Raw genomic sequence first — 27,904 nt, 5'->3', positions numbered from 1 at the left:
GTGCTGAGGGATGAGAGCATAAACCGGGTTACCTTCCTTTCTAGTGGAGAACTGACCGATTGCCGGCTCTCTGCCTTTTTATAGACGCCTTGTTTCCAGTCTTGTTTGTGGTGCTGGGGGTGGATGTGCTGAGGGCTTTGGAGCCTTTTCCCCCTCAGAGCTGGGGCCCGCGAGCGGCCGTGGGGCAGAGGAGCGGCCGGGGGCACGGGGAGCGTTCAGCCTGGAGAGACTGAGGGACGCTCATCCCAGTCTGCACCACCCTCCTCAGGGAAGACGGCAGACACTGATCTCTGCTCGCCGTGGGCAGTGACAGACCCAAGGGAAGGGTATGAATTTATGTCAGGGGAGGGTTAGGTGGGGTATCAAGTTCTTCCCCCAGAGGGTGCTGGGCACTGCCCAGGCTCCCCAGGGAATGGTCCCGGCCCCGCGGCTGCCAGAGCTCCAGGAGCGTTTGGACAGCGCTGCCAGGGATGCCCAGGGTGGGATTATTGGGGTGTCTGTGCAGGGCCAGGGGCTGGACTGTGTCCCCTGTACATCCCTTCCAGCTCGGGCTATTCCGTGCAGTGCCCGGCTGCGGCGGCCGTCCTTCAGCGGGGCCTGTCCCTGTTGTCACACAGAAAGCGCCGCCGTCTAAATTTAGGAGAGGCAATGCCCCCCCGCTCTGAGCTGTGCGGGCCGGGCGCCGGGCCAGGCACGGCGGGCCAGGCACGACCTCCCCTGCCCGCCCCCGCACGGCCGGGGCAGCGCCGGGGCCCCGGGCCGCCCCCGCCGCCACGATCTCGGCCTTTGCGGCGCTGACTCACGGCGGCCCCGCCGCACGACTCCGGCCTTTCCGTGAGTCACGCGCCGCCCCCGCGGGCCGAGGGGCGGGACGGGGGGCGGCCGCGCCCCTACAAAGCGGCACCGCCGCCGCCGGGTCAGCGCGGCGGTACTGGCATGGACGGAGCCGGGCTGGGCGTCACCGCTTGCGCCGCGGCCGCGGGGCTGCTGCTCTACCGCATCGCGCGGAGGTACGGCCGGAGGGGCGCGGGGAGGGAGGCTGGGAAGGAAGGAAGGAAGGAAGGAAGGAAGGAAGGAGGGAGGGAAGGAGGGAGGCAGGGCCATGGCGGGATGCGGCCCGCGGCGGCGGGAAGGCGCCACGCGGGGCCCGGGGCCCGCCCGGCCGCCCCGCGGGGTGGGAGCAGCGGGGCCGCTCCTGGAGAGCCCCGGGAGGGTCCGTGCCCGTCCCCAGAGCGGGTGTGCGGGGCAGGGCTCCCCGCGTGGTCGGCGGCAGGAGTGTGTGGGAGAATGGCTGGGTGCGTTCTTCCGTATCCCCGGGAATGGCTTTTGTGTGCCGGGCTGAGCATCCAGGACGCGCTGCGCTGGGAGCGGTGAGTACGGGCATCGCTGCCCGCCCTCCGGCCCGGGCACTCCGCCGGGGAACGCGGCTCGGGGCGAGCGGGGTCTCCCCTGCTTGTTTTCTGACGTCTTTGAGGCAGGGAGAGAGAAGATCCTGCTCCTTTCTCTGGTTGATGTGGGGTGAAGGAAAGATTGCTGGGGAACAGGTTTGTAAAATAACAGCGCTGTTGGCACAGTGCTAGAACTTGGAGAGATGCCTTACAAGTCAAAATTATTGATTAAGGACCAGAATTCTCTGGTTACTAATTTCTTAATTGCACAGAACGTTCCTGGTTTTAGAACAAATTCAGACCAATTGAAAACCAGGTTTGAAAAGCATCAGGAGAGATGTCATGATTCAGATCTCGTAAAAGGAGAAAAGCTTAATTTGACAGATTCTAATCTAGCATAGCATGATAGGAATGTAGGGATGTGTGGAATATGAGGCATTTCAGTCTTTATAGCAATAGACTTTGCAGTCTGCTTGTCTGTTAAGTGCTTCTATTGGAGACAAGCCAGTCCCGAGGGCTCCCTGTGTTAAGGTTCATTTCAAGTTTATGCTTTGCAAGAGAAGCGTATTCCTACATCCTCAATATGATGCCTGAGGTTTGCTCTAAAGCATCTGCTGTTTATTTAACCATATCAATGATCAATGGGACACTAGCCCATATATAAGACTTAGCATTTCTATGACAGATTTAGGGTAGCCAAGTGATCCAGGTGGCCAAAAGCAATCCCACTGAAGCAGGCAAGATTTCTTTGACCCAGTTGAGGCTAACATGCCTTTTGAGGGAGGAGATTGGATTTGTTTTGCTCAGGTTCATTAAAAGGTTTCTGGAATGGAAAGCGTTTCTCCCCAAGTCCTTGAAGACTGCTGGTAAATTCTTTCAGGTGACCTTGATAATTCTTTGAGGCTACATGTTTGTATTTCTCAGTACTATCCTGATACTTCCACATTTCTTAGTTCTGCCTTAGTTAAATGAATCTTCCATAGCCATCAGAAGGACAGCATAATAAGGGACACAGACATGATGTCAGGCATGGATATGATGCTGCCTTTGCTTTTTGTTGATCAAGGAGATAAAAGATTTGAAGTCCAGATATGCACAGAACCTGGGGGTGGTTATCACTGGGTCTGTGTCCCTGCCTGGGTCCACTGGGCACCTTTTTTCTGGTTGAGAGATCACTAAGTCTGGCTCTTGGGAGAGGACAAGCTGCTTTGTAACTTACAACACTGTACTAGAAATTTGGTCTCATGGCTAAATCTTGTCTATAGGTGCTAGTTCTGAGCAAATGCATCTATATCATAGTTCACCTGCTGGAGTCTAGGCAGCTGTGATGTGTTTTTCTTGCACTGGAAAATGGGAGTTAGTGTTGGGTCTGCACTGACAGACCCCTTTACTGACAGGCGATGGACATGGGCACAACCTAGAGTTTGGCAGCTGTTATCTGCCACCCAGGAGCTTCCTTGCCAGGGAGCTGAGCTCTTAACCCAGTTGTGCCGACAGTGCCGGGCCCGGGCTTGGTCTGTCCAAGTGCCCCTAGATGTGGTTTGATCAAAACTGATCTGTGCAAAACAGCCCCTCTTCCCCATATGCTTTTTGTTCAGATTTGCTGGCATAGACATATGAATAACTGCTTCGTAATCCAGTTGTGCCAGAGTGAAGACTGCTGCTTTAAATACCTTTAATGGAGAATTGGGTTTTTCTTCTAATCCTTGGCAGAGAATGAGGATAATCCAGCGAAGAACTGCACATCCACCAGTGGTCTCTTTCAAGACTATAGAAAAGTAAACATCTTCATCTTCTCTCTTAGTAGTAAAGAGGGTGGGGAATAGATGTAAATAAAAATATTTATAAATCCAGTTTATTATTACCAGCACTTATCAGGGAGACTGTTGTTGTGGCAATCCATTAGAAGCGTGGACTTCAGCATGACCTTAAATGTGTGTATAAATGAGGAGTAATGAAGAGTGCTGGGAGTTGGAAGGAGCCTAGGTTCCTCCTTATGTTACATGACAGACACAAACTGGTTGCTAACCAGTGTTTGTCAATGGGACCTGCAGAGCTGCAGCCTGATTTTTGTGAGCAAAATAACGGAATCCAGTAGCTTCTCACAAAGGAGCATTTTGTCATATTATCTGAGCAATGTCAGACATTTAGGTGTTGATCTCATATCTGAGTTTACTGCAGGTATTTTCTCCTCAATTTTGTCTTAAGCAAATACTTTCTACCTGCAAAACAGTTTGTCCAAGCCTGGGAATATTTTCTGAGCCTGATTGGGTGTGCAGGTTACACATGGAGTTAGCACAGCAAGTCAGCTGTGAATGGAATCTCTCTGTGCTGCAGGTAACTCAATTACTTCTTGTTGCTCAGGTTTTAGCTTGCTGGGAGGTTCTCTGTCCAGTGAAGCTGGTTCAGATTGGTACAGTGGTAGATTATAAACTCCTCAGGGGTGATTTGCCTTTCATTTTGCAAGGGATTGATCGCACGCTGAAGGCTTGGGTTTGTGTTGTCAGTCTCATACCAGGATCTGACTTCAAAAGCAGTGTGTGCTTTAGCTCACTGCCCTCAGCTGCTGCCTGAATTCAGTCAAGGTAAATATAGCTCCAAAGTAGTTAAATCTGTATTTGAGAGTCTTTCCAAATGCAGAACTTGTTTTCTGTTTTTTTTCAGTCCTGCCCAGTAACTAGAAAATTAGCACCCTACCTACATGTTCTTGCCTAAACGACCTTTTTCTCCCCTTGTTCTTCTTTTTGCGTGCACCAGATTGGGAATTTGGGATTTTTTTGCACCTATTTCTATGGCAACAGATTATAGGTTCACAAAAGGAAGTATTACTGCCTTTTATCCTAAATAATCCAGGATGTAGCCATTTCTTTTGCATACATTGTCAGAATGAAGTGCTGCTACTTAATCCTTGGTAGTACTTCCTGAGCCTCAAGAGTGAGAAGGGAAATCCTGTTTGGAAAAAGATGGAAAGGTCTCGAGTATACTGAGGATTTGGTCTTTGATATTAGCAAGTTCTCAGGTAGGGTTTGGCATTGATGGTTTTTGCTTTATAGCATGACTGCTTTATTCATTTCTTTGCCAGTGCTTTCCACTTGTTATCCTTGAAATCAGTGCTTCTACCTCTGTCATGTCATGGAATTTAGAGCCTGGGGGTGGGTAGAAGCTGCGGGGTGGTGTGTCTTATTTCCGTGGGTGCCAGAGGATGGTGCACAGCGGCGAGAGGGAGGGGTTGTGGCAGGTTCTGCAGTACCTGGGACCTGGGCAATAACCTCCCTCAGAGTTCAGGCTGTGCCCTAGGAGCAGCAGGGTTTGTGTTCTGGGGGCTGAACCCTACATGTTATATTTGCACAGCTTTTACACCTGTGACAGTGAGATTGAACCAATACAACAGGTGTTGTTGTCCACCCTTCACGTGGCTGCTTTGGCATGTGCTTGGCTTTTGGACAGCGGTAGCTCGTGGATAACTCAGACTGTCGACCTAGATTTGTCTGCTTTAAACTCTGGGTTGGTTTGGGGCCTTTTTTTGCCTGTTAGTTTTAGCAGTGGTATTTTTAACTCGGATCAGTTGAGCCCCCTTGGCAGTGAAGAAAGTTGAGCAGGGAATATTCATTTTAAGAGGGGTGTGGGTGTTTGCATCTATTTTGAGATGAGAATCTGTCATCCTAGTAGCTCCAGCCATTTTCTTTCAGCATCTGGCAGGGAATCCTTTGTACATTCTGGCTTTTCAGTGCTTCATTTCAAGCATATCCTCATTGTTAGTGCCTGAACAGGAGGCTCGGACATTGCTTGAGGGTTTGATATTTTATGAACCGAGTTTCAAGGCATGGTCTATGGAAATGGGAAAAAATGTCAATTGTAGAGATCCATCTAGAGAGGTGATGGCTGAGAGAGAAGACCCCCCTGGCTGTTTGGTTGCAGGGTGCCAGGCAACGCTTCCGCAGCATTCAGATGTTTCAGCAGCAGAGAACATTTCCCACAGCTGGGAAAAGTTGCTCTCAACTGGGAGCACTTTGGCTACTGTTAGCTGCTCCCCAGGCCCTTGGTGAGCTCCCCTGCTCCATCGCCCTCTCTGCTGCTGCAGTGGAGCCACACAGATTAATAATTCCCTAGTGGAGCTGGGCTGGTGGCAGCTGGCTCCATCTGTCTGCGTAGATGCCATAGCGAGTCCTGAGCAGCTGCCCTCCCTTGGAACTGGGACTGGGACTGGTTTTGATAAACCCAGACAGCTGGGCTGTGGTGCCTTGACCTGCCAGGAAGCTCCTCTTGGGGATTGCACTGTGTCGAGACAAATGCAGAGCTTCTCTAGCAGACAGGCTCAGGGGTTTGGGCCACTGAAGTTCTTTGCTCAAACATCTGTCACAACCTGTTGTGGTGGGGCCACGTCACAGCTGTTTGTCTGTACTGGCTGTTGTTTTAACAGGATTGCTTTAGAAAACAAGGGGCTCACGGATCAAGGTCATTAGTCTTTATCCCTTCAGTTCTAGTGCATAAAAGCAGGGGAAGAAATGTTGATTCCTCAGTTCCTTTAGTACTTAAAGTTGTGAAGAAACAGCTGTTCACAGTGCTGGAACCTCAGGATAATTTGATATGCCCTTGTCCTTGAAAAATTTTCTACCAAACGGGGCAGATAGAACTGTAACCATGAGCCCGTTTCCTGGGTTTCTGAGCACTGTCACAGGCAGCTCTTGTGGATCCTGACTTCCTTCTCCTGGAATCCTGTGTATTAAGCATCAATTCTACTGCACCTTCTCATAGAATAACACTGCTGATTATGGAGAGGACTTGTACCCCCAAATATGCCCCTGAAAAACAGTGAAATGGGTAATTCACAAGGTTATTATTAAAATTGTGGCACGTCCATGGTACTAGAACAGAGGTATGATTGTCAGGCAGAATTTATTTCCACTTTAACAGTCCATCTTTTCATTGCTAAAATGACTACTCTGAGTCATATCACTACGCACATGGAACGGGAAGATTGATTGTTTTCCTGCATTTCCCTGTTTGAAAGCCATTGCTTTCCTCTCCGTCAGCTGAGCTCAGTGCTCCTGCCTGAGACGTTTCCTCTCCCGACAGGAAGAAGCCCACGCACGTGTCGGTGAACTGCTGGTTCTGCAATCAGGACACGGTGGTGCCGTACGGGAACCGCAACTGCTGGGACTGCCCCAACTGCGAGCAGTACAACGGCTTCCAGGAGGTACGGGGAGCAGCAGCTGGGGATGTGCATGCCCTGGGAGCCCTGCTCCTCACTTGGGATGGTACAGCTGCAGGGCAGCTGAATGTCCAGCGGTTGGACAGCTGGCCGCTCTGCGCTGAGCACCCGTGGGCTCTGCACCTGAACTTGGAGAAAGAATCCACTGCACTGGGGTGTGCTGGCTAGAGAGACCAAGGCAAATTTTCCTCTCTTGCTTTAAAGGGCAAAAGTGGCCTTGACATATCTCTTAAGAATACTCTTTTTACTATATGGAACAATTCTTCTCTGGTTTTGTATCCCGTTAAATAGCAAGGCCTGTCTTAAGCTGAAATCCAGCACCACCAGCTACTTGTGATAGGTGTGCAGGACACTGGAGATGGGGCGAAGATTTGAAGCATTTTGTCTCTTTTTTTACTTACTTATTTTGTTACGTAGGTGAATGCTAATGAAATGTAGAGCTGCTGACAGAGCTTAGGGAATCTTACAGTCAACCTAGCTTTGATTTTATGATGGAATGTTTGCTTTCCCCCCTGCTTTTTGTCAGAATGGAGACTACAACAAGCCCATCCCTGCCCAGTACATGGAACACCTTAACCACGTTGTGTCGGGCAGTCCGACTTTCTGTGACCCCGCCAAACCGCAGCAGTGGGTGAGCAGCCAAATTCTGCTCTGCAAGAAATGCAACAACCATCAAACCATGAAAATCAAACAGCTGGCTTCATTCTCACCAAGGGAGGAGGTAAGTGTTCGTTAGGGACTGCCAGTCACTGGAGAATGTTTGTCCAAGGCATTCCCATCCGTGTATCTGCTGTTCCTGCTCTGTTCATTCCATGCTGCAGCCCAGTAAGCAGGAGAGAGAGCAGTTTCTCAGTGTGCTGTGGAATGATGCTCCAACAGTCTTCAGAAGCACTGTGTGGCACTCCAGTGCAGAGAAGTTCACTGATTAGTGTTGCAAATTTACCTAATTCTACTTCAAAGCTGGAATGTACCCCTGTTCTAGATGAGCACTGGAAATTGAAGCTCGAGCCCAAAACATTTCTGAGATCATCTTACAACTCTGGTACTTCCCATGGCTGAGTTTATGGGATCTGAGAGGCACAACAGCCCACAATAAAAGCCTTAATAGATTTTGTTTTCCTGAGGCCCTGGCTGTTCTGCTCTGCATTTACTAGTGAGGTAGGAGAGGAATCCTCTGCAGCCACATAATTTCCCTGGTTAGGCATCTGTGCCTAGAAGGGCAAAGGGATTTTGCAGTTACAGCAACAGGGTTTCCTGCTGAGCAACTTCTTGGCCTTCCCATTACTTGATATACATGGAGGATGGGATAGTGGGGTTTCTCCTTCACAGTTTTATGGCTCCCTAAAGTTTCATGCAGAGAATTTTGTGCTGCACTCCGTAGCCTTCAGCTGTGGTCAAGCCTTGGGGTTACACTGAGCTGTGGTGTGATGTATCCATCCTCTGGTTTGCCTAATCCAGTCTGCTTTGTGTAATTGTAATGGGTTTAATAAGAATGACTCCCAGAGAACAGATTGAAATTTGATCATGATAATGAAAATATCTTTGTCTGATGCCCTTTCTCAGCTTTATTTCTAGTCCCTGCCTCTTGCCAGACCTATCCAGTTGCTCAAGTACTGCCAGCCTTTGGCCCCCTCTTTTGGCATTCAGTGAACTGCAGTGCCTGTGCCAGCTGAGAAACCTGGGACTGTGTTATCCACGAGTGTGCTTGGATAAGGGTGTCAGTGTGACAGCAGAGGCCTTGCACAGCAGGGCTGGCTGTTCCAGGGAGGGATGAGCCTGGAGTGAAGGAGCAACAGGTATTTTGTGTCCCTTCATTTGAGGAGAGGAAGAGTAATTCTAGTTACTTGTGTCACCTGTGTGGAGTTCATAAGATCTCAAAAAAGACAGCAAAATCGGGCACAGAAATTCAGCATGCTGATACTGGGCCACAGCTGCCTCCTCCAAGGCTCTTTTTTGCCATCCCTTCTGGGACATGGAGGCTGGGTCAGCTCTGTGTGAAGCTGGTTGTATGCCTGGCCTGCAGCTTGGTCACTGCCCAGGTCTGGTTTCAGGGAGCTGTCCCTGTGAGGCTGGAGTCATGCTTTGTCCACCTGTCGATAGCAAACATGACAACTGGTGAGGGACCTGCACTTCTCACCTACTTTCCCCCTCCCGCTCTCTCACCAGGGCAAGTACGACGAGGAGATTGAGGTGTACAAGCACCACCTGGAGCAGACCTACAAGCTGTGCCGCCCGTGCCAGGCTGCTGTGGAGTATTACATCAAACACCAGAACCGGCAGCTGCGGGCGCTGCTGCTCAGCCACCACTTCAGGCGCCGGGAGACGGACAAGAGCTACAGCCAGGTACGTGGGGACACCTGAGGGACTTCAGGGGCAGGGACAGAGAGCTTTGTACCGCTGCACCTGGGTCTGCAGCTGGGAAAGGGAGGCAGCAGCCCTGGGGCTCTCTAGCCCTGGGAGCTTGGGGGTGTGGCGGCAGTTTGGAAGAGCACAGGAGTGTTGCCACAGATGCTCCTTAGTTTGAGGTTTTCCCCTTGCTGGTGTCATTCAGTGCAGTTGCCAGAAGGTAAGTCTAATGTAATAACAGAGTGGAAGGAAAATAATGGGACAGGCAGAGAAGGGGAGGTAGGGAAGCCAGTTTATGAGTGCAGTGCAGGAAATTACAGAGTACAAGAGGAAGAAAGAAAAAAAGGACAATGGGAATTGAATTATGACCTTCTCGTTGTTTCACTGCCCTGCCTGACCGTGGTTTCTGCTCATATCTCTGCTGTTTCTCCTTGCTAGTCTACAATAATCCCATGTGGTGTCGGCCCAGTACAGAGACTTAGAAGGACTTGAGCGGAACAGTCCAGTAAACCATACAGTCTGGAAGTGTTTCCTACAGCACCATTTCAAAACCTTGCTGCAGTTCGTTCAGCTTCTGACAAGGTGTTTCTGTCTCCCTCTGCAGAATTTGTGTTCATCCTCGTCTTCCACTTCCATCACCACACCAGCTCAGGTGATACTTCTGCGGTTCCTGGCCTTCCTCAGCTGTACGTTCCTGGTTCTGATGGCCTTGTACGGGTCGGGCGACCCCTTCTCCCTCAGCACAGCCGTCCCTGCTGCTGTCCCCTCTGGCCCTGTGCGCAACAGGACTGGCACGAGCCCCCGTGCAGGCGGGGGCAGCGAGGGCTCGGTGAGGGGCTGGCGGGAGCTGCTGCGCCTGCTCCCGGAGCGCGTGGTGGAGAACCTGAGCGCGGCGTGGGCCTACGGCAAGAATCACCAGATGGCAGTGGCCGTGCTGGGGCTCTTCACCTGCCTGCTGGCCATGTTCCTGGCTGGGCGCATCAGGTGGGTGTGCTCAGCTTCTGTCTCACTTCAAACTGCTCTACTGGGAGCTGTCTAGTCCTGTGTTGCCTCGGTGATCCAGGGGTAAACGCTTTCCAGAATGGGACGCGTAGTACTGCATGCCTTGATTGATTCAATTTAAGCTTGAATTACTGTGAATGAAAAATTGCCTGTGCAGCTCTGGTAGAAAGTGGAACTGATCTACTCAGACACTTGCCCAGCAGCAGGCAGGGCTGCACATGATGCGTTGTAGTCGGAGGCAGTACAGAACCTGCTCAGCCTGGCTACCCTCTCCACCTTCCCTCTTTCCTCAGGACCGAGCTGGTTCAGTGGTGTTGAAACCCTTGTTTGGTTTCTTTTCCCGTCGCAGGCTCCGGCGAATCGATGCGTTTGCCTCAGTCCTGTGGTTCGTAGTGATGAGTCTGCACTTGGCCGAGAGGTACCTGAAGGTGGACACGCCCAGCTGGCTGGACACGGCCAAGTTTGGCACCACGTCCCTGTGCTGCCTGGTGGGCTTCACCGCAGCCGTGGCCACGCGGAAGTCAACGGGCCAGCGGAGATTCCGGCCCCGAAGGTCAGAGCCAGAGCAGTGACGCTGGGGGAAGGAGGAAAAAAGCCTTGTGAACTCTTTGTGACTGGTGCTTCTCTCTCCTCTTGTTATTTTCCCTTCCTCTGTTTCTCTTTTTTAAGAATAGATAAGCAGTGAAGATCTAGTCTTCCTTTTTTTATATATATATATATATATATCTATCTACGCAGATGTATATATATGTGTGTGTAGATACATATATATGTAATTTTTTCCCCATCCTTGCTTACCACTGTGCTAGCTGCTCGGAGCATTTCCACTGCTAGCCATGGAAGCTACTCGTGCTGCCTCCATTCTCCCTTCCTCCTGCATTCTACATCAGCAGCACAAATACCCAGCTTCCCCAAAGTCAGTTCTTCCGGCAGCTGCCTCACAAACTGCTCCATAAAATGCAGCCTCCTCCCCCTTCTGCTCCTCCAGCCAAAGAGAGATTCTGGCTCCTCCTGTCCTCCTGGTTCTTCTCACTGCCTCTCCATCCTTAGCCACTCACAGAGGAACCCTCTGCCCTGATCCACCATGGGCCCCAGGCCACCTTCACTTTCCTAATGGTGCTGTTCATTTTAATTTGGAACTGATGGGAACTTGCCTCTGGATTTGGAGTCCTCGTTAACGCGTGCTGTGGTGCCCAGGCACGTGAGGAGGGGACCACACAGAGCCCATAACCTGGTTCTCCTTGCCTTCCACTGTGTAGCATCACTTACCTGCGTCCTGTCTCGCTCTGCCCTTCTCCTGGCTCCTGTTTTAAATGGAGAAGTGTCCTTAAGTGCTTTTGACTGGAACTTCATTAATTTATTCAAAAAGGTGCTTTAAAAAGTCATGTAGCTCAGGGTGTCTTAATACCTGAAAGTATTCAGCTGTTTGAGGTTAAATTTTCAGATTTACCAGTGGTTGTTGCTTTCAATGCCAGCTTTCTTTGGGTTTTTTACCCACCTGCTCCCCGAGCAACATGTGTGTACAAGCACAAGTGGATAAAAATGCATTTGTTCCTCCACTCCTATAGCATTAGAAAGAGAAAAAATATGGGACTGACAACCTTATGCTGTGATATCTGCTCAGCTTTCATTGTACATCACTACTCAGTCAGTGTTTATTGCTGAGAACACAGATGGGAAGGGTGTGCTGTAGGAAGGGGTGGGAGCTCTGCTGGGGGACTGCATGGCAACACAGATGTATTTTTTGGGTTCCTTGCAGGGCTTCTTTCTGTAGTCTGGCATTGTGCTAATACTGCTGAAAAAAGGTGTCTGGAAATTGTGACTTGGAGTTGAGTGCCTGGCAGTCCTCTGCTGAAAGCTGGGGTGGCTGGGTATTACTGTGTGGGGAGAAAGGAACTTCCAGCTGTTTGGGTTTTTTAGGATTAACTTGTTGGGGCCTCTTAGGATAAGCAGTCTGATTATCCTGCACAGTTGTTTGAAAGGCACTCCGCTGAGCTTCTCATATGGATTTTGGTCTTTCAAGAGGAAATAGCACTTTTAAAGAACGTCTGCTATTTTCTTCTGTTCAGAATAGCACAGTGGAACTCACCACCCTAATAGTCTGATACAAGATAATTGGGTGTCGTGATCTTCCAGTGTATAAACTATTAATAATCAGAATGGAGCTCTCACTGTGAAGTATCTGCAACTCCTACTGAGCAATGCAGACACTACTGGGTGCTGCAGATGCTGGTGAAATTAGAGGAGCTTTTTTAAAGGAAACAAAAACTGTCTCCTAGCTGTTTGTACTCACTGTTTCTCGAACCGGTGTTCATTGTGAAAGCACAAAGGCAGCACTGCCAAAAGCTCTGAAATTCATTACCAATAAGCCAGGCTGAGTCATGGGAAGGTGCAGCTCCTGGCTGTGTGCCTGTAACTTGGCAAGGGAATGGCCACACAGACCTGCTGCCCACCTGGGCTCTCCTTTGGAACCTTTTTCTGGTGCCTTCAGAGAGCTGCAATATCCACCTTCAAGCTAACAGAACCTGGCTCCATTCTGGTGCTTGTGAATGATGCTGAGGGTTGTTTACTTACTTACCCACAAAAGGAATCCAGCACCTGCAAAGTCTGGTTCCATCTTCCATGTTCCCATCACTTGTCAATGCTGACCCAAAACATTTGTCTTCCAGCCCACAGGCGCAGGAAACCTTGAGCTATTATGGCCATTAAGTGAAATAAGGCATCCAGACTCTTTTTAATTCCTTCCTTCTTCCTGCTTCAGGACTTCCAAATTTTCCTCATAAAGTACATGTAAGAAAAGACTGATGTTTCTGTTTAGCTGTGATTGTCTTCTGCACTTACCTGTACAATTTGGATTGAAAGTTCCTCTTGCTGTTCTCCTGTGAGATGTGTCCAAGTGATGGGAGGAGTCTCATGTTTGAAGGATATTTTGAGAAGGCTGAAACAAGGGGTGTGAGCAGCTGATGGTAATGTCATGCCTGATTTCTGCCAGCAATATCCTTTTATTAATAAGAATGACATGAATCTGTCCAAAGTTTCTTGCCCAGTAGTAAGGAAACTCTCAGTGGCAGCTTCTAAAGATGGCTGGCAGCCTCTTCAGATGTTTTATTTTCAGGAGCTGAAAGTCAAGGCTGTGTTAAGCTTCACTGTGTCCTGTTTCATATTGCCTCCTATCTCCTCTCAGTAGCTGTTTTCCTCCCCTCTTTTTAGGAGCACTTTGGTTTTTTCTTTCAATTTAAACTTGGCTCATCTTCGAGCTCCCTGGAGTCAGGCGCCTTTTGTGATGTTCTGCTCTTAAATGTTATATTTGTTTACCATGCCTGTTTTCTCTTATTCTCTTCTCTTTTTCCCTGTGCAGTGCTGGGATGGGATGGGGAGGATGCACACTAAATATTGGGAGCAGGCAGTTGGTAGAACTGTGGGAAGGAGAGGATTTACACTGTGAAGCCTGAATAATCCTGTTGAGGAATATTTTAGCTCTGTTTGCACAGCAAGGGCAAATCTGTACTGAGTTTAAAGTCCTTTAATCTGGGAGATATGTTAACTGCCAGTGACATACAAGCAAGAAATCAGTTTGTCTTCGCTTTATGCAGATTAATATAAATGAAGTATATTTACCAGTTGCACTGATTTATATGTCCGAACAGCAGAAACCTACTTTGTTTTACAACCAAGCTGTACAACTGATGTCTGTGGTGCTTCGTTCACAACTTACAATTGAAGAACTTTACTGCTTGTAATTGGGAAAATTTCAAAGGTGAAACAAAAATAACACAATACATATTGAAGTGGGGTTCAATTTTAATGCCAAAGAAGCTTTTGTTTTTGCTCAGGTGTCAGCTTATTTCCCCCACTTCTCATGCCTCAGCATGTCTGTGCTGCTGCTTCTAAAAACAACAAAAACCTCAGAGCCTCAAAACCAAACTTGCAGCAATTGAATTTTTGGTATTTAGAGACTCTGATGCTGACAGTCTCCTCTCTTTCTGCTTGCCTCACATGCTGTTGCTGATGGTGGAGGATGATGGATCTTTTGGGGTAAGGGAAGAAAGGAGGAGAAGGGTGGTTTTTGTCCAGAGGTGTTCTGATTTATAAAATGTAGCATTCAGTCTGTACCAGTTGTGTCTCAGACAACGAGCCCTGCAGATGAGTCATAAATTAGCAGTATTCTACCATTGACTGTGGAAAAAAAAATAGTCAAACCACTGCTGCCTTTACTGAGACTGTTCTTGCCACACCTGATTTCAAAGCCAAATAGGCTGTTCTAGACACTGCCGTGCCATAGGTTCTGTATGGAAGGTGCTTTGCCTTTTTCACTCAGCAGTTAGATACCATCTCTGTCATCGAGGTGTAGATATCTTGGGTACATCATCTAACTGCATGATTGCTTGTCCCACAGCGAGTCCAGCAGGAGAAAATGTGTGTTTTGGTGCACAGTGCTCCTGTCCTGTGCAGCTGAGGTGCTATTTTGTGTGACACATTTCCTTCTGCTGGGTGGGATAAGAGCTGACAAAGGCTTGGTAACTAACAACCACAGCTGCCACAAAATCATCCAGAACCACTCGGTCAGTGCTTTGAGCTTCTTGTTTTCCCTGAGCTGGGCTCTTACTTCAGGCCACAGAGGAACACGTGGTAACCTGTGGTCTCCAGATGCAGTTTTGTTGCCTGAGGATTCTTGCAGCCATGCAGGCCAGAGCATGCAAACATCTTAACAATATTAGCGGGTTTTAGCCCAAAAGCCCCTAATTCGAGGTGCTGCTTTTTCACACAGACCATGTGTCTGGACCAGGGGATGGTACAGCAGAATAGAGCTGAGGTGCTGAGGGATTGTTAGTGGGTTTGTGTGTCACTTGAAATCAAATCTGCTCCATCCCCAAGTGCCTGACTCTGGCCCTCAGTGGCTGTGGCTGATCTGCCAACTCAAAATCTTGCCCAGCAGAACCAGATTTATAAAGGGGCCAGTGTGGGTTCATTAAGTGCCTTTCCCTGGACAAGATCTGGGACAACACTGTGTTGCTTTGCTTTGGTGGAACCATGGCTGCAGCACGGCACAGCACTGCCCATGTGTCTGCCAGGCCAGTGCTTTTGTCCTTCCTGTGCCCCCACTGAGTGTGGCAGGGCACAAGAGGAGCTAAAATTTCTGAGCAACTCCACAGGCGGGTGAGGGAGAACCCAGAGGTAGCAACCAAGTCAGCATCTCTGCTGCTGCTGCTTCTCTTCTTCCTGAGGCCCTCAGTGCATGCAAACTGACGCCTTTGTGGCCCTTTACCATTCTAAATACACTGTATTTATATCCAGTTCTTTCCTTTCTCTTAACTCCTCCTTTCCTACATCCATGCTTTGCATGTCCTGGTGAGCCTGGGTGTGTCAAAGGGTGAGAACATGTGAGGCTATAAAAACGGTGTAGTGGCTTTTTATTTTGACTATGGATATTTATCAAGTGCGCTGAAATTATGTGAAGCTAATAATCATGCTTAGATACTATGGGAAGTATGTATTGATGTAATGTGGACAAAGTATTTATGCTCTTATAAAAATTAATATAATTAATAGCCAGATAATTGCTCCAGACTGACTGCACTCATGAAAGCTGAAGGGGGCTGTGCTATATGGCTTTGCTTTGGTTTTCAGAGATGCTTTTGAAATTGTGTGCTGTCACATAGAACCTGCCAGTTCCTTCCAGGTGTGCTGTCACCTGCAGGTACACTTGACTCTTGGAGCCATGGCAGGTGCTCTCCAGTGAAAGGGACGGTACTCAGTCCTGAAGTCATCCCCTGTAAAGCCTTGTTTGGGACCAAAGCTCTTGAGTGCACAGGCAGGAAGAGGTTCCCTGAACATTTTTGGCATGCCAGCAAGTCTGGATTTGTGTAGACAAAGGATGTGCATATACACACACACACACCTCCCCACTTTGTGCCACCGGCTAGGGGGAAAGGCACAATTGATGCCGAACATCTGTACTCCAGAAGATGTTAGTGCAGGACATGGCAGCTCTAATTCAACCCTCCTTTTAGTCCAAAGCAGGACACCAGGCAGGAGACAAGAATTCTTACTCTTGGCAGCTGAAGTTTCTAGCTTTCTAAGTCACATATCAAAATATTAATGTGTCTGAGACCTGTGCCCATTTTAGCATTATTCTCCCTTGTCCTCGTGCCTGTTTTTTATTCCTGTAATGCTCTTTACCCCTGGTTCTGTGAATTTGGCTGGAGGCACAGGCTGTGGCCCTGAGTGAGGAGGTGCAGCAGGGCAGAGCAGTGTCAGGGCACACAGTGTGCTGCTCCCCAGCCAGTAACCCTGTTCCTGGGGTGACAGGGACCTGTTCTGCACCCGCTGCCTGGGGAGAGGGGCTGCTGTCCATGGGTAGCCCCCAGCTCAGTTCTGAGGAGACATTAAGGCCAGAGGAAACATTTCACCCCCTGACTGACACATTGCCCCTGACTGCCCTGGGCAGATCAGACGAACCTGGGCACATCCCCCAAGCTGCCGGCCTGTGACTGCATCTTACCTTCTTACTTCATGGGCTGAATTATCTGATAGAGCAGTGGGTCCCTCTGCAGCCTGGCCTGCCCCGTGCTCTCCCATGTCTCCCTCTGTCCCCGGGCTGATGCAGCATCTCTGGTAGAATGTGCATTACAGAGGCACACACGTATGGTGGTGTCTGTGGATAACAGGGAGCTGTTGGGACACAGGAGGGGAGGCTCTGCTGGCAGGAGGTGTTTCTTCAGGACCGTGTACAGTCCCATACCGTGTAATACTCTACTTTAACCTTCTATTTATTTATTTTTTAAGTATCTGTGTAGCAGAGTTGTGCCCAAACTGTCTAGTAACATTGTGATCATTGTAAACACTAATTAAGATACCCAATTTTTGATGTTCACAATATCAAGTTCTGAAATAAACGGCTTCCAGGCCTTGACTATTTCCACAAGCTATCTGACTCCAGAGCCTTTTTTTTTCCTTCTTTTTTTTTTATGTTACTTTTTTTACTGTTGCCAGAGCCACTCTTACCATGTGATAAATGGCTTGAAGCCAAGACACAGTTGCAGTGCTCCATCCCAGGGCTGTGATATAGTTGCTTCCTGCCTTATGATCCTCTTAATCTCCTCACTTTTTTTCATCTGCTTCTGGAAGAAGTTTTAGTTCAGCTGCCCATTCTCAGGCATGAAGCACATTCCCATGAGAGCTTTTAGCAGCATCGAGCCCTCTTGACATGGCAGTGACAAACACTAAAGAGTGCAGACAACAGGAATGGGGTTTTGCACACTTAGGAGGAATTTGTTCAGAACAGATCAATATTTAAGACATACTTTGGTCAGCATTCAGTCCTAAGGCGTTAATAAGCTATACATAAAATTCTTCAGCTCCTCTTTGCTAATGAGAAAAATTCCTTTTCTGGATGGTGCAAGTCAAATGATTCTTCACTACCCTGAGGATCTGGCTGCACTAACTTGGTGAGATTGAGAAGTGGGGCTGATGAGCAGCAGAGCCATTGGAAGCCTTGTCCAAAACAGTTACAATCCCAGGATTGTGGTTATGAGTGATAAATTAGTGTAATATCATCCAGCCCTTTAAATGAAAGACTTCCAAAAGCCAATAAACCCGTTAAGCTGTTTTCTGCTGCTGCGAGGAGCTGTGTAAAGTTGGATCCTTTAGTCCAAAAACACAGAAGGTGCAAAGTTAGCACAAAAGAGCCTTGTTGCTCACAGGTGCTGCTCTGATTTGGCCCTCCACAGCCCTGCCACAGTGAGGGGTAGGTATCACTCTTTCTCCTATGATTCATATCAGTCCTGAGCTGCACTTCTAATTCCCTTTCCCGTTCATTTCCTCTTACAAAGGTGAGCTGGCACATCCATCTGTGTGTGTGGTGGGGCAGATGTCTGTGGGGTCACTAAAGGAATCCCCATGGATGCAGAGCAGGATGCCCTTTGCAGGTCCTCTGGAACCTGGAGAGGTTGGGCCCCTGGGGCTGCAAGACCAGCACATCCCTGGCTGCTGTTAGAGGCATTCCTGCACCAGGACCCTGCTTGGCTCACGTGTTCAGCCTCATTAAGCTGGTCAGGATTGGTGATGGCTGCCTCCTACTAGCAGATAAGTAGTTTATAAGATGCTTTAAATTGTAATCTTAACTCTAGAGTTAGCACAGCATAATATTGCTGCACCACCTCTTTAATCTCCAGGAGAGAATGACACGTGCATAAATCACGCCACAGTGCAAGGCTGAGATTTTCTTCACACTCTGATTTACTCCTGGCTTTTCTCTGATGGGAGAAAAGCCATGTAACCATATTGCTGCTCTCATCTGTCTCTGTTTCCATCAGAAGTGAGATTAAGCCTCCAAATACTGTATCTGCAAAGTCAGGTATCTCCATTTAAAAACAAACATTTCATACTCAGTTCTTCATCATGCTTTATTTGACAATTCTATTACCTGTTTCTGACTAAAAAATCTTACAGGGGATCATTGAGAAATTCTGATTCATAGGATAGATTTCCTTCCATGTATTTTCATTCAGTTGTTAAAAATAATACAAAATTCCTGTATTTTCAACAGCTGGACTTCATAAAGCATTCTCTGGGTAATTTTCTCCAAGGTATTTGCACTGGAGTTCCTAAACTGTTCACCCTCTTTTCCACCCTGTATTGTGGGACAGGTTGGTGCACAATAATTTAAGTACAGCTGAGCAGTTCTTCTTTTCCCAAGGTGTAGGAACATTCTCATAAACTCTTCAGCACTCCTGCACTGAAAAGTTAGTCCAGACCTGGTAACAAAACCAAGTGTTCCTGCAAGCACAATGAGCGAGGCAGTTGCTGGGATTTCTCGTTGCTAAGTGTCTGTCATGCATGTCCTTTGCAGGTACCTCTCTGGGGACTCGATTACTGTCTTTCCCAGCAGCCCTGGCACAGCCTTCCCTTCACCTGCTACGTCTCTGTTTGTCCCAACACCACCCAGTATCCTGCACCTGACAAACCAGCAGCTCTTCAGGTCCCCACGCAGAACTTCCTCCTCCTCTCTTCCCGGCCGTCTCAACAGGGCGCTCTCGCTGGGCACCATCCCCTCCCTGGCCAGGGCAGGTGAGTGTGCAGGGGCCTGTCCCAGTGGGAATGGCCCTGGAATGGTGCAGTGCTTCAGAAGGAAATGGTCTGGGATGGATCCACACGTTACAGTCCTGTTCAGGGCTGGCTGCTCCTGTGGCACAGAGGAGTATCCAACAGTAGGAGTTTGGGGTTTGGCAGTAGCTGAGCCAGCTGGGTTCAAATTGTTTCATTTTTGCTTTTAGATTCTGGCTACTTGTTCAGTGGAAGCCGACCGGCCTCACAGTCATCCCAGTCCAAGGAATCCCCCACATCAGGTACTGCTCTAGGCCTTCCAGAGCAACTGTCTTCACAGGATTTGCACTGAGTGGGTTGAAACACATGGTCTGGTTGAATTCTTTCCTCCCTGCTCGCATTCCAGTGAAAATGTCCATTTTGCTGTTAGAAATGCTGCAGGGAGAGTCCCAGCTAAGAGTGGATTTGCATTAAAATCAGGTGCTGTGTGTGTTGGATGTTCTCCCTGGGAGAGCTCATGGGGCCATCAGTGAGACAAAACAAGGAGCCCTTTGCTAATTAGAGCTGAGTTGAGCCTGCTTGGATAGGAGACTTCAGCTGTTCCTAGGGCAGCTCTTTTGTAGCTTTCCCAGCAGAGTCCAACAGTTGGTAATTTGGCTGCCCTGGCTGCTCTGCCCTTCTGCTCCCGTGTCCTCCGTGACCTGTCTGTTGCCCTTCTGACCCAGATGGGTCCCTGGGCTGTCTGTGCTGCTGCCAAGGCAGTCACAGCCTGGGCCGGTGCAAACCTCCTGCATCCCAGTGCAAAGTACAGGTGGAATTTCTCCGTGTTTTGCAGTGAGGGGACTGTTGCGATCCGGTTTAAACCCAGAAAAGCAAAGCAAGCTAAGTCTCTGTGCATAAACTGGAAAGAACTTAGAAGGTTCAAAATATTCCCAGAAACGAGATTAAAATCAAACGAGGTTAGATGTTGATGCCAAAAAATGGATGTATTTTATTTAATAGTAAAAGAGAAGGGAAGAGAAAAGAAAGAGAGAAAAATGAAAAAAAGAAGTGTATGTGGGGGAACAGGGAGCGGTGATACGGGTTAGGTGGAAGCCCATCACCCATCTGAGGGTCCCAAGGACGTCTCGTTGCTCCCCTCCATCCGCTCTGCCGGTGGTGAGGGTCCCCCGTGGGCGCCGTGGCCACGCCGCCACATGCTGCCACAGCCGAAGGGTGCAGAACTCCGTGGGTTAATGCACACTTTGGGCCAGGCGGGAACGCCCACGTGCCTCTCTTGCAGGGGCCGGCTTGACACTGTCCCTTGCAACACTGAGGGTCTGTGGCATCATCTCTGGTGCTCTGCTGCAGGGTCTGCGGACCCCTTTGAGGGGGGCCCTGTGATGGGCCATGTCACCCCCTTTTGCTGTGGATAAGCTTCTGACCAGAGGCATTTCCAGCACACACTCAAAGCCTCTCCTCCCCTCACCCTTTGGTGGAGGGTCTGTGCCAGCCTGGCAGCTGATAGCCCTGGGGCTGTGGTCCCCACCTTGGAGGTGTTAAGCCCGTGCTCAGTGAATGTCCCAGCCCTGAGCTGTTCCTTTATCTTATCTTCATCAGCGAGCAGTGTCAGGCCTCACTCAGGGCCCCATTCAGGGTGTGGGAGTCTTCTTTGCAGCTTTTGTAATAGTTTTAAAAGCCCTTTAAGAAAATGTTTAAGTCATAAACTATACCATTTCAGTCTCTGACAGGGACTCAAAGAAAGAAGGAATTTTAGTACAAGGTGTATTGGTGGACATTTGCAACTCCCACTCCTTTTTCTTGTGGAACTGTTACAGAGCACTGTGCCTGTTGTACAGGGATGCTAACCGGCTGGTTTTGTCTGGTGGTGTTCCCGCTGCAGAGCCCTTCTCCCCGCTGTCCGGCAGCGGCGTTCCCTCCCGCATCCCGTCCCCGGCGCCGTCGGTCGCCGGCTCCGTCACCTCCAGCTCGGGGTCCCTGCGCTTCCGCCGGCCCCTCATCAGCCCCGCTCGCCTCAACCTCAAGGGACAGAAGCTGCTGCTCTTCCCGTCGCAGAACGAGGCCCTGCTCACCCCGAGCGGCTCCGAGGAGCACACCCACTCCGACAGCAACATCTTTGCCCCCGAGCTGCCCGGCTTTCCCAGGAAGAACCTCGTGGAGCGGGGAGTGCCTGGTACGCTGCCGGTGCTGCACTCCTGGCAGGGCATTTGTGGGAAGGAGTTGGTTTGCAAGCACAGCCCCGCAACATCTAGGCCACAATAGACGGGAAACCTTCAGGAGAAGCCCAGGTGGTGAATTTTCTTATCTTTTTCTCCTTGCAGATATGAGATCTGCTGTGGAAGGGGGGAGTATTTGCAGTGATAATTCCATCAAAAAGGAGGATCAGTCATCACACTCGTCTACCTGTGTGGTAGACACAACTACCAAAGGGGAAGATTTGGCTGGCTGGAGAGGTGAGTGCAAGTCATGTGAGTGCTTCATGCATGTGTGAGCATTTCTGCAAGTGTAACAGATCTTTCCTGGAAATCAAATAAATAAGTAGTTGCAAAATGGACCTTCTTGCTATTCTAAGATCTTAACAAAGCTGTTCCTGTTCTTTGGACTGTCTGAAGAACACTGACAAAGGGCTAAACCAAGACAGAAGAAGAGGGGTGGGGATGCAGGTGTCGAGAGCATGAGATGAGATGGAGCCAAAAGAGAGCAGAGGAGCCTTTCCTGACAGGAGAAGTGCTTCAGCAATTTCTGCTTGTGCTGAAAACACTGGGCAGAGAGAAATAGTACAACATATGCTCATTTTTATTTACCAGTTCTTTAATATCTCTTTGTACTATTCCCTTTTTTTCTCTGTGTTCTCCTCTTCAAGGTCGCTTTGGTGTCTCTGCTCTCCGGGGCCTGCTCGCCGTGAGCCTGACTCTCAATGCTGTCTTCACATCAGCCTATGTCTACAGGAGCCTGCGCTGATTTGTGCCAACACTCCCTTTCCTCTGGTTCCACCTGGTCCTGAGGAGACAAGAAGAGTTCAACCATGGTTTCATGTCTAATGGCCGTGCCACCGCTGCATGCTGTTTTCTAAAAAACTACTGTACACTCAACTGTCATGAAAAGGAACCTGGGCAGCTGCTGCCGTCACTTCCAGGTAGAACATATCCCAGGATTGTCCCTAGAGATGGCAGGCAGAATTCTCAGCTCCAGTTCAAAGCAGGAGGCCAGTCCATTGGCCCACACTCGTTCTTTCAAAAGAGCTGACCTGAGACACAAGCCTGAAAATGCGTGAGCTGCGTTTTTAGGAACCTACCCTCAGCTCTTCTTTCTGACATATTGACCTCGTGCTGATGGTGCTGGTAAAATGAGGAGAATTAGAACAAATGAGCTGTAGAAGAGGGATGGTTTAGTAGCTGGTGCTGGGCTGTGGCTACTGTGACAGCATCCCCAGCCTCTGCTCAGTGATTCTCTTCTCTCTTCTCTTTGGCACTCTCCTCTAAATTGTCAGTGAACTTTCTTTAGTTGCCTTAAGCTTGCCTAAGCACATGGGTGACCTTGGCTGCTCTGTCATGTTCTTGCATCTTAGATGTCCTCGTGCTTCCACCTGGTCCTGGCCCTGAGGCCGCTTTCACCAGTTCCATTCTGGCCATGCTGGTTCTCAGCCCCGCTGTGTGTCCCTGTGTCCAGCCAGCTCTGTGTGTCCCCAGACAGACACCCTGTGCTGGCTGCATCAGAACCAGGAAGCCCATGCTTTGCTTTGCTTTGCCCAGGAGGCATTAATTCTGTTACTCTGAAGTGGGTAAAAAGAGAGGATGTTGGTGTGATTTGCACCATAGGCAAAGGGCTTCAGCTCACAGCTCTGCTGAAGTTTTCACTGAAGCAGTGAGTGGCAGAGCCTGTTCTTGCTGTAAATCGCACAAATCTGTTCTGTTAGAGGTAGGTGAGGAGCTGTCTGATTGTATACATCTGTCCAGAAACCTGGCACCTCAGTCTGATGTTGGGATTTGCTAAGTAACTGTTTAAGATACTTCTTACTTGGTAAAATGCCCAGGTGCTCTCAGTGAGAAATGCTAAACCTGCTTCTGGACAATTCAGCCTTCTGGATAGATTCTTCTTTTCTAGCCCAAGGGAAGGAGTAGATTTTCAAAAGCAGCTCGTAATTTGGGTATTTCTGCTTTTGGGTGAGTCTTCAGCATTGCTTAGAATTCAGGGCCCATTTAGAGTATTGTCCTGAACACTCAAAATCATTTAGTGCATCTTAGGGGAAAAAAAAAGAAATCCTGATCTTGATGTTTTGGTTCCTAAAAACCAAGTGCAGAGAGAAGATTCACCAGTGTGTCAAGAATACCTGGTGAGAAGAGAGTTGACTGGTATTAGCTGTGTATTTCCTGAAGTGGGACTCTGATCTATTAAGAGTTTTTCTGTTGTGTCTTCCTTTGGGCTCCTTTACCTCAAGTTTCACTCCCCCACCCCACTGTCCTGTGTTTGCATCCTAAATTGGTGCTTACTGTGTCTTTCCCTCCCTTTCAGTTTGCTGCTGTTCCCTCTCTTGTGCTCTTGCATGTGCACAGAACGAAGTGTATCTGCTGCTGACCATTCTCTGCTCTGAACCTGAGAGTCACACCTCGCAGTGATGATCACCCTTTCCTTTCACTTAATTTCTTTTCTTGCATGCTTTAATTGAGTTCCTTCCACAGCCTCACTTGGTAGATCAGGGGAGCCATAGCCAGACTCTAATCAGCAGGCATGTGACAGCTTAAATGGGGCTTTACTGCTGCTGGTTCAAGCACTGAAAAACCAGTTGTCTCTTTGTGTTTTCCAAGCCTCCCTGCATAGTTTTAGCTTCCCACTTCCAGCTGCTGCTCCCACCCTCCCTGTGGGTGAGACTGGCCCTGCTGTGCCTCGCAGGGGAGGCCAGACGTGCACCCACACGTGCTGATCCGAGGGGCTGAGGAAAGGTCACTCCTGACTCTGCATCTCTCTCAGCCTCCTCAGAGAGCTGCTGAAGGCTGCACAGCCAGCACCTCCTGGACAAAGGCCTAGAGCCAGGAGAGACCTGCAGCACAATGATGTGCTGTAGATTGATGATTAATTCTATTGTAACTTGCATGAATTGTTCCTTGTAGCCAAACTGGACCCATAACCTTGTTGTAAAGAGATTTTTGTCCCTTTTATAGACTTTGCACACTCACTCGAGCATGTGTACGGGCAGGATGATGGCAGAGCGACTGCCAAGCTTCTCTTTAAACCTCTGCTCGCTGGGTTTCATGATGTTCTGGTGCAGTGTGTGACATCCCATTCACGGATCCTTGTCCTACTTAGAGGCCTCCTATACAGAGACAAGCTGCCAGAGAATACCGTGGCTTTGCTTGTCTTTGTCACCCAGCAGATGTACACTGTGACTTCGTGTATGCAAATCTCTCACTTTCACCTCCCAGCCTGCGCTGACTTTTACCACCGCCCGCACCTGGATCCCGGTCTCGACCAGATTGCAATACCACCCTTCTCCTCCTCTCCAGCAACCCAGGAGCTGCAGCATCTCCACACGCCTCTTCCCACCCCCATTCCAGAGTAGGAACGCTGTAACCTGTCACTGCACCTCTGCGGCTGCTCACCGAAACTGTTCTTGGAAGGGAGTTTGGTGACCTTGTCCAAAGCAATAGAGAGACTTTGGATTTTATTACTGAAGAGGGAAGTTTTTCATTCTGGTGCTAGAACTCTCTCCCGTGGTGCTCTCACGGTTGTGAAGCCTTTGCTTGAGGAATACACGAGTGTGTGTGTGTGTGTGTGTGTGTGTGTGCAGATGTATAAAAACATTTGGAAGGTTTCTTCATTTCAGAAGATCTGAGCCCATGTTTGTCTTTATATTGTTGGCCTTAATCTAGCTCATAGATACTGTGTCTATCTTGCTGCTCTTTTCTGTACAAAGCTGGTTTGGAGGAAACAGAAGTTTATCTGGTCCCCCTGTAAAAATCTCTGTGACTGATGATGTTGATCTTCATACAATGTCATTCGGGGGGAGATTTTATTTTTCTAATACTTTTCCTACTGTAAAAACTGTTGGAGTGTATGGAGCGGAAAAGATCTTTGCGAAATGGCCTGATAAAGATTTGAACATGACTTAATGATACCAACAATTAATGATCAGGTGCAGTATAAATTAGCTTTATTTCCAGACCTTTTCCATTTCCTACTTTCCATTGAAAATGTCCAGGTACTTTTCTTTGGATATGGGCTTGTTAGGCACGTTCTGAGACCTTGCAGATACTTTAGATGATTTTGCTGTTCTGAATTAGAAAGAATTTGTATTTTATAGTCTGGTTCCAATTCTGCAGTCTGGGGAGTTTGGCAGATGTGACAAATATTATGCACATATCTATTTGATGGGATAGAGGGAATGGGTAGAACAAGTTGATGGTTCCTGAAGTTTATCATACCTTTTTACATAAAATCTTAGACATTAAATTGGTCACTGGGGGAAAAAAACCTCATTGCTGGCATATGTAGGCCAGATTCACTGAATTTTAGGCTATTTGTTCAAGCAACATATTTGGCCTGTGAATGTTTGATTCCCACTCCCTGGGTGCTGGGAACGTCTGTAAAACACTGCTGAACTGGCTGGGTTCCTTGTAACAGGGCAGCTGGACTGAAGGGCTTGTGTTGCCTGTGGATGCTGCTGTTTTTTCTTCCAAGCACCATTCCTGGAAATAACGATGGTCTTAACCTCTCTCACAGACATTTGTTAAAAGGCTAGAATGGGCCAATTTGGCCAATACTTTTTTTTTTTTTTAAATATATGTTGCATCCAGAAATTATCATCACTGTGTTCTGGGGTGGGAGTAAGGTACAGAGTATTTTTGGATTGAATGGGTATCTAGAGAGGGTGAGGAGGACAATTTCAAGTCCTAAACCTTATTTCCTGTGAAAGACTGTATGTTATGTGTGTGTACTTCTTTGGGGAGCTCTATCACTGTACAGTTTAGTCAAACGTGCTCCAAGGAAGGAGAAGCTGTTCCTCTGAGGTTTTTAGTTCATGCTTTGTGTTTAAAGAGGAATATTTTTCTTTAAAAAATAAAACCGGATAAGTTTTCACCTTAGTGTGAGTGGTCCCGTTATATGCACACTGTACTTTTGTGTTCATTTGGCACTTAAGGGGTTTTTTTCTTTGTGAAATCATGACTGAGAGTGTTTATGTATTATTGTATAATCTTTAATTTATGTTTTTATTTTGTAATGTAAATTAGGGGGCAGGTGGCATAAGCTGATCAAATCAACAGTTCTTAAAGGAGGATGTATTTTAATTAAATGACTGGCAACAGCCCACTAATAATTCTGTACCTACAGGTGTATTTTGAAGGATTTAGTGACTTGCGGTGCTTGCACGGATGTGACACTGGTAGAATCCATTGCTGCAGCGGAGCAGCTTCTCCATCATCCTCCCGGTACCTGCAGGGACCTGCGAGCGGCCCTGCCCCGGGGCTGGAGGCGATGGGTGGGGACACAAGTGCCGGCTGTGTTTGCCCCTGTACGGGAACGGCGAGAAAAGATGGGGATTCCACCGGGTTTGGCTGCAGGGCCTTCTCCCTGGCGCTGCCCCGCGATGAGCTTTGCCGGGGTTCCGCCCCGCTCCTGTCGCCGGCACTGGCGGCTGCGAAGCCAAGGCGCCGTCCTGACCCGGCTGCGACCCCGAACTGACCAGACCGGGCCGGGCCGGGCGGCGGGGAGAGGGTTTAAAAGGGCCCACGGGGCTGGGGCGAGCGGAGTTCGGGACCATGGCCGAGACGGACTCTGGCGAGCGGCGGGCGGCGGGCACCGAACCTGGCACCGAGCCCGTCACTGAGCGGGACACCGAGTGGGGCACCGAGTGGGGTACCGAGCGGGGCACCGAGTGGGACACCGAGCCGGACACCGAGCCAGCCACTGAGCGAGGCACCGAGCCGGGCACCGAACGGGGAGCCGAGCCGGACACTGAGCGGGGCACCGAGCCGGGCACCGAACGGGGAGCCGAGCCGGGCACCGAGCGGGGCACCGAGCCGGGCACCGAGCGGGGAACCGAGCCGGGCACGGCGGGGGCGCCGCAGAAGCCTCCCTACTCGTGCGTGGCGCTGATCACCATGGCCATCCGCGCCAGCCCCGAGCAGCGGCTGCCCCTGAGCGGCATCTACGCCTACATCGCGGGGCGCTTCCCCTTCTACCGCGGCCCCAGCCGCCGCTGGCAGAACAGCGTCCGCCACCACCTCAGCCTCAACCCCTGCTTCCGACGGCTGCCCCCCCGCCACGGCCGCGCCGGCCACTGGGCACTGGATCCCGCTTTCCAGGACATGTTCCCGGGGGGGAATTACCTCCGCCGCTGCCGCTGCCGCCTCCCGTCCGCATCGCCCCCGCCGCCCTCCGGGATCGCCCCGAGCCCCGCCTGGCCCCGGCCCCCGCCGCCCTGCGCGGTCCCCCCGGTGCCCGCGGGCTGCCCGCAGGGGCCCTGGGCAGTGCTGGTGCTGCCCTGCGGGTACCCGCAGCTGCCCGCCTGGGGCCCGCCCGTCCTCCGGGGGCTGCCGCTGCCGCTCCCCGCCTGGGCGCTGAGCCCGGCCGAACTGGACGTGGCGGTGGCCTACGGTCTGGGGGTCAGGCTGTTCCCCGCCTTCAGATGAGTGCCCGGGCCCGGGCAGGGCTCGGCGCGCTGCTGCATCGTCGCTGGATTCCTGAGGAAGTCACTTAGAACCGCCCGGGAGATGCCGCAGGAAGAGCGATGCAGAAAGAGCCCGAGATGCGCCCCTTGTCTCACTCCTGTCTGCCCCGAGGGGAGTGAACTGTGCTTCTCCACTGGTTTGGATTTGGGGGGGGAGGGGGGAATTGTGATTTTGTTGTTTGAGCCTCCAGGCAGCCCGAGAGGGAGCTGCAGCACCGAGCAAACGAATCGGTACCGCGCGTCCTC

General features: G+C 49.8%; 2 protein-coding genes across 2 annotated transcripts; both read left to right on the top strand.

Annotated features, from left to right (window-relative positions):
- Positions 1-882: 882 nt before the first annotated feature.
- TMEM201 (transmembrane protein 201) lies at positions 883-26,072 on the top strand. Its single transcript, XM_032131477.1, has 11 exons — positions 883-1,010; positions 6,465-6,585; positions 7,127-7,321; positions 8,767-8,943; positions 9,551-9,930; positions 10,298-10,501; positions 18,800-19,017; positions 19,224-19,295; positions 20,876-21,166; positions 21,315-21,446; positions 21,857-26,072. The coding sequence occupies exons 1-11, from the start codon at positions 937-939 to the stop codon at positions 21,952-21,954; spliced, it is 1,962 nt and encodes a 653-aa protein (XP_031987368.1). The 5' UTR covers positions 883-936; the 3' UTR covers positions 21,955-26,072.
- Positions 26,073-26,486: 414 nt separating this feature from the next.
- Positions 26,487-27,620, top strand: LOC116454569 (forkhead box protein E3-like). The gene has a single exon (XM_032131322.1). It carries the CDS (start codon positions 26,748-26,750, stop codon positions 27,618-27,620), a length of 873 nt encoding a protein of 290 aa, XP_031987213.1. The 5' UTR covers positions 26,487-26,747.
- The last annotated feature ends 284 nt before the right edge of the window (positions 27,621-27,904 follow it).

This window comes from Corvus moneduloides, chromosome 22, assembly GCF_009650955.1.
Source record: "Corvus moneduloides isolate bCorMon1 chromosome 22, bCorMon1.pri, whole genome shotgun sequence".
Taxonomy (NCBI): Eukaryota; Metazoa; Chordata; class Aves; order Passeriformes; family Corvidae; genus Corvus; species Corvus moneduloides.
The sequence above is the reverse complement of the archived record's forward strand: the minus strand, read 5'-3'. Positions and strand labels throughout refer to the sequence as shown.

What these genes read in the sequence shown, in the direction of transcription:
- TMEM201 (XM_032131477.1), top strand. Translation starts at nt 937, where the DNA reads ATGGACGGAGCCGGGCTGGGCGTCACCGCTTGCGCCGCGGCCGCGGGG. An exon ending in CCCCTCCCTGGCCAGGGCAG is followed by an intron (nt 19,018 to 19,223) that starts GTGAGTGTGCAG and finishes TTTTGCTTTTAG; the next exon opens with ATTCTGGCTACTTGTTCAGT. An exon ending in AGATTTGGCTGGCTGGAGAG is followed by an intron (nt 21,447 to 21,856) that starts GTGAGTGCAAGT and finishes CTCCTCTTCAAG; the next exon opens with GTCGCTTTGGTGTCTCTGCT.
- LOC116454569 (XM_032131322.1), top strand. Translation starts at nt 26,748, where the DNA reads ATGGCCGAGACGGACTCTGGCGAGCGGCGGGCGGCGGGCACCGAACCT.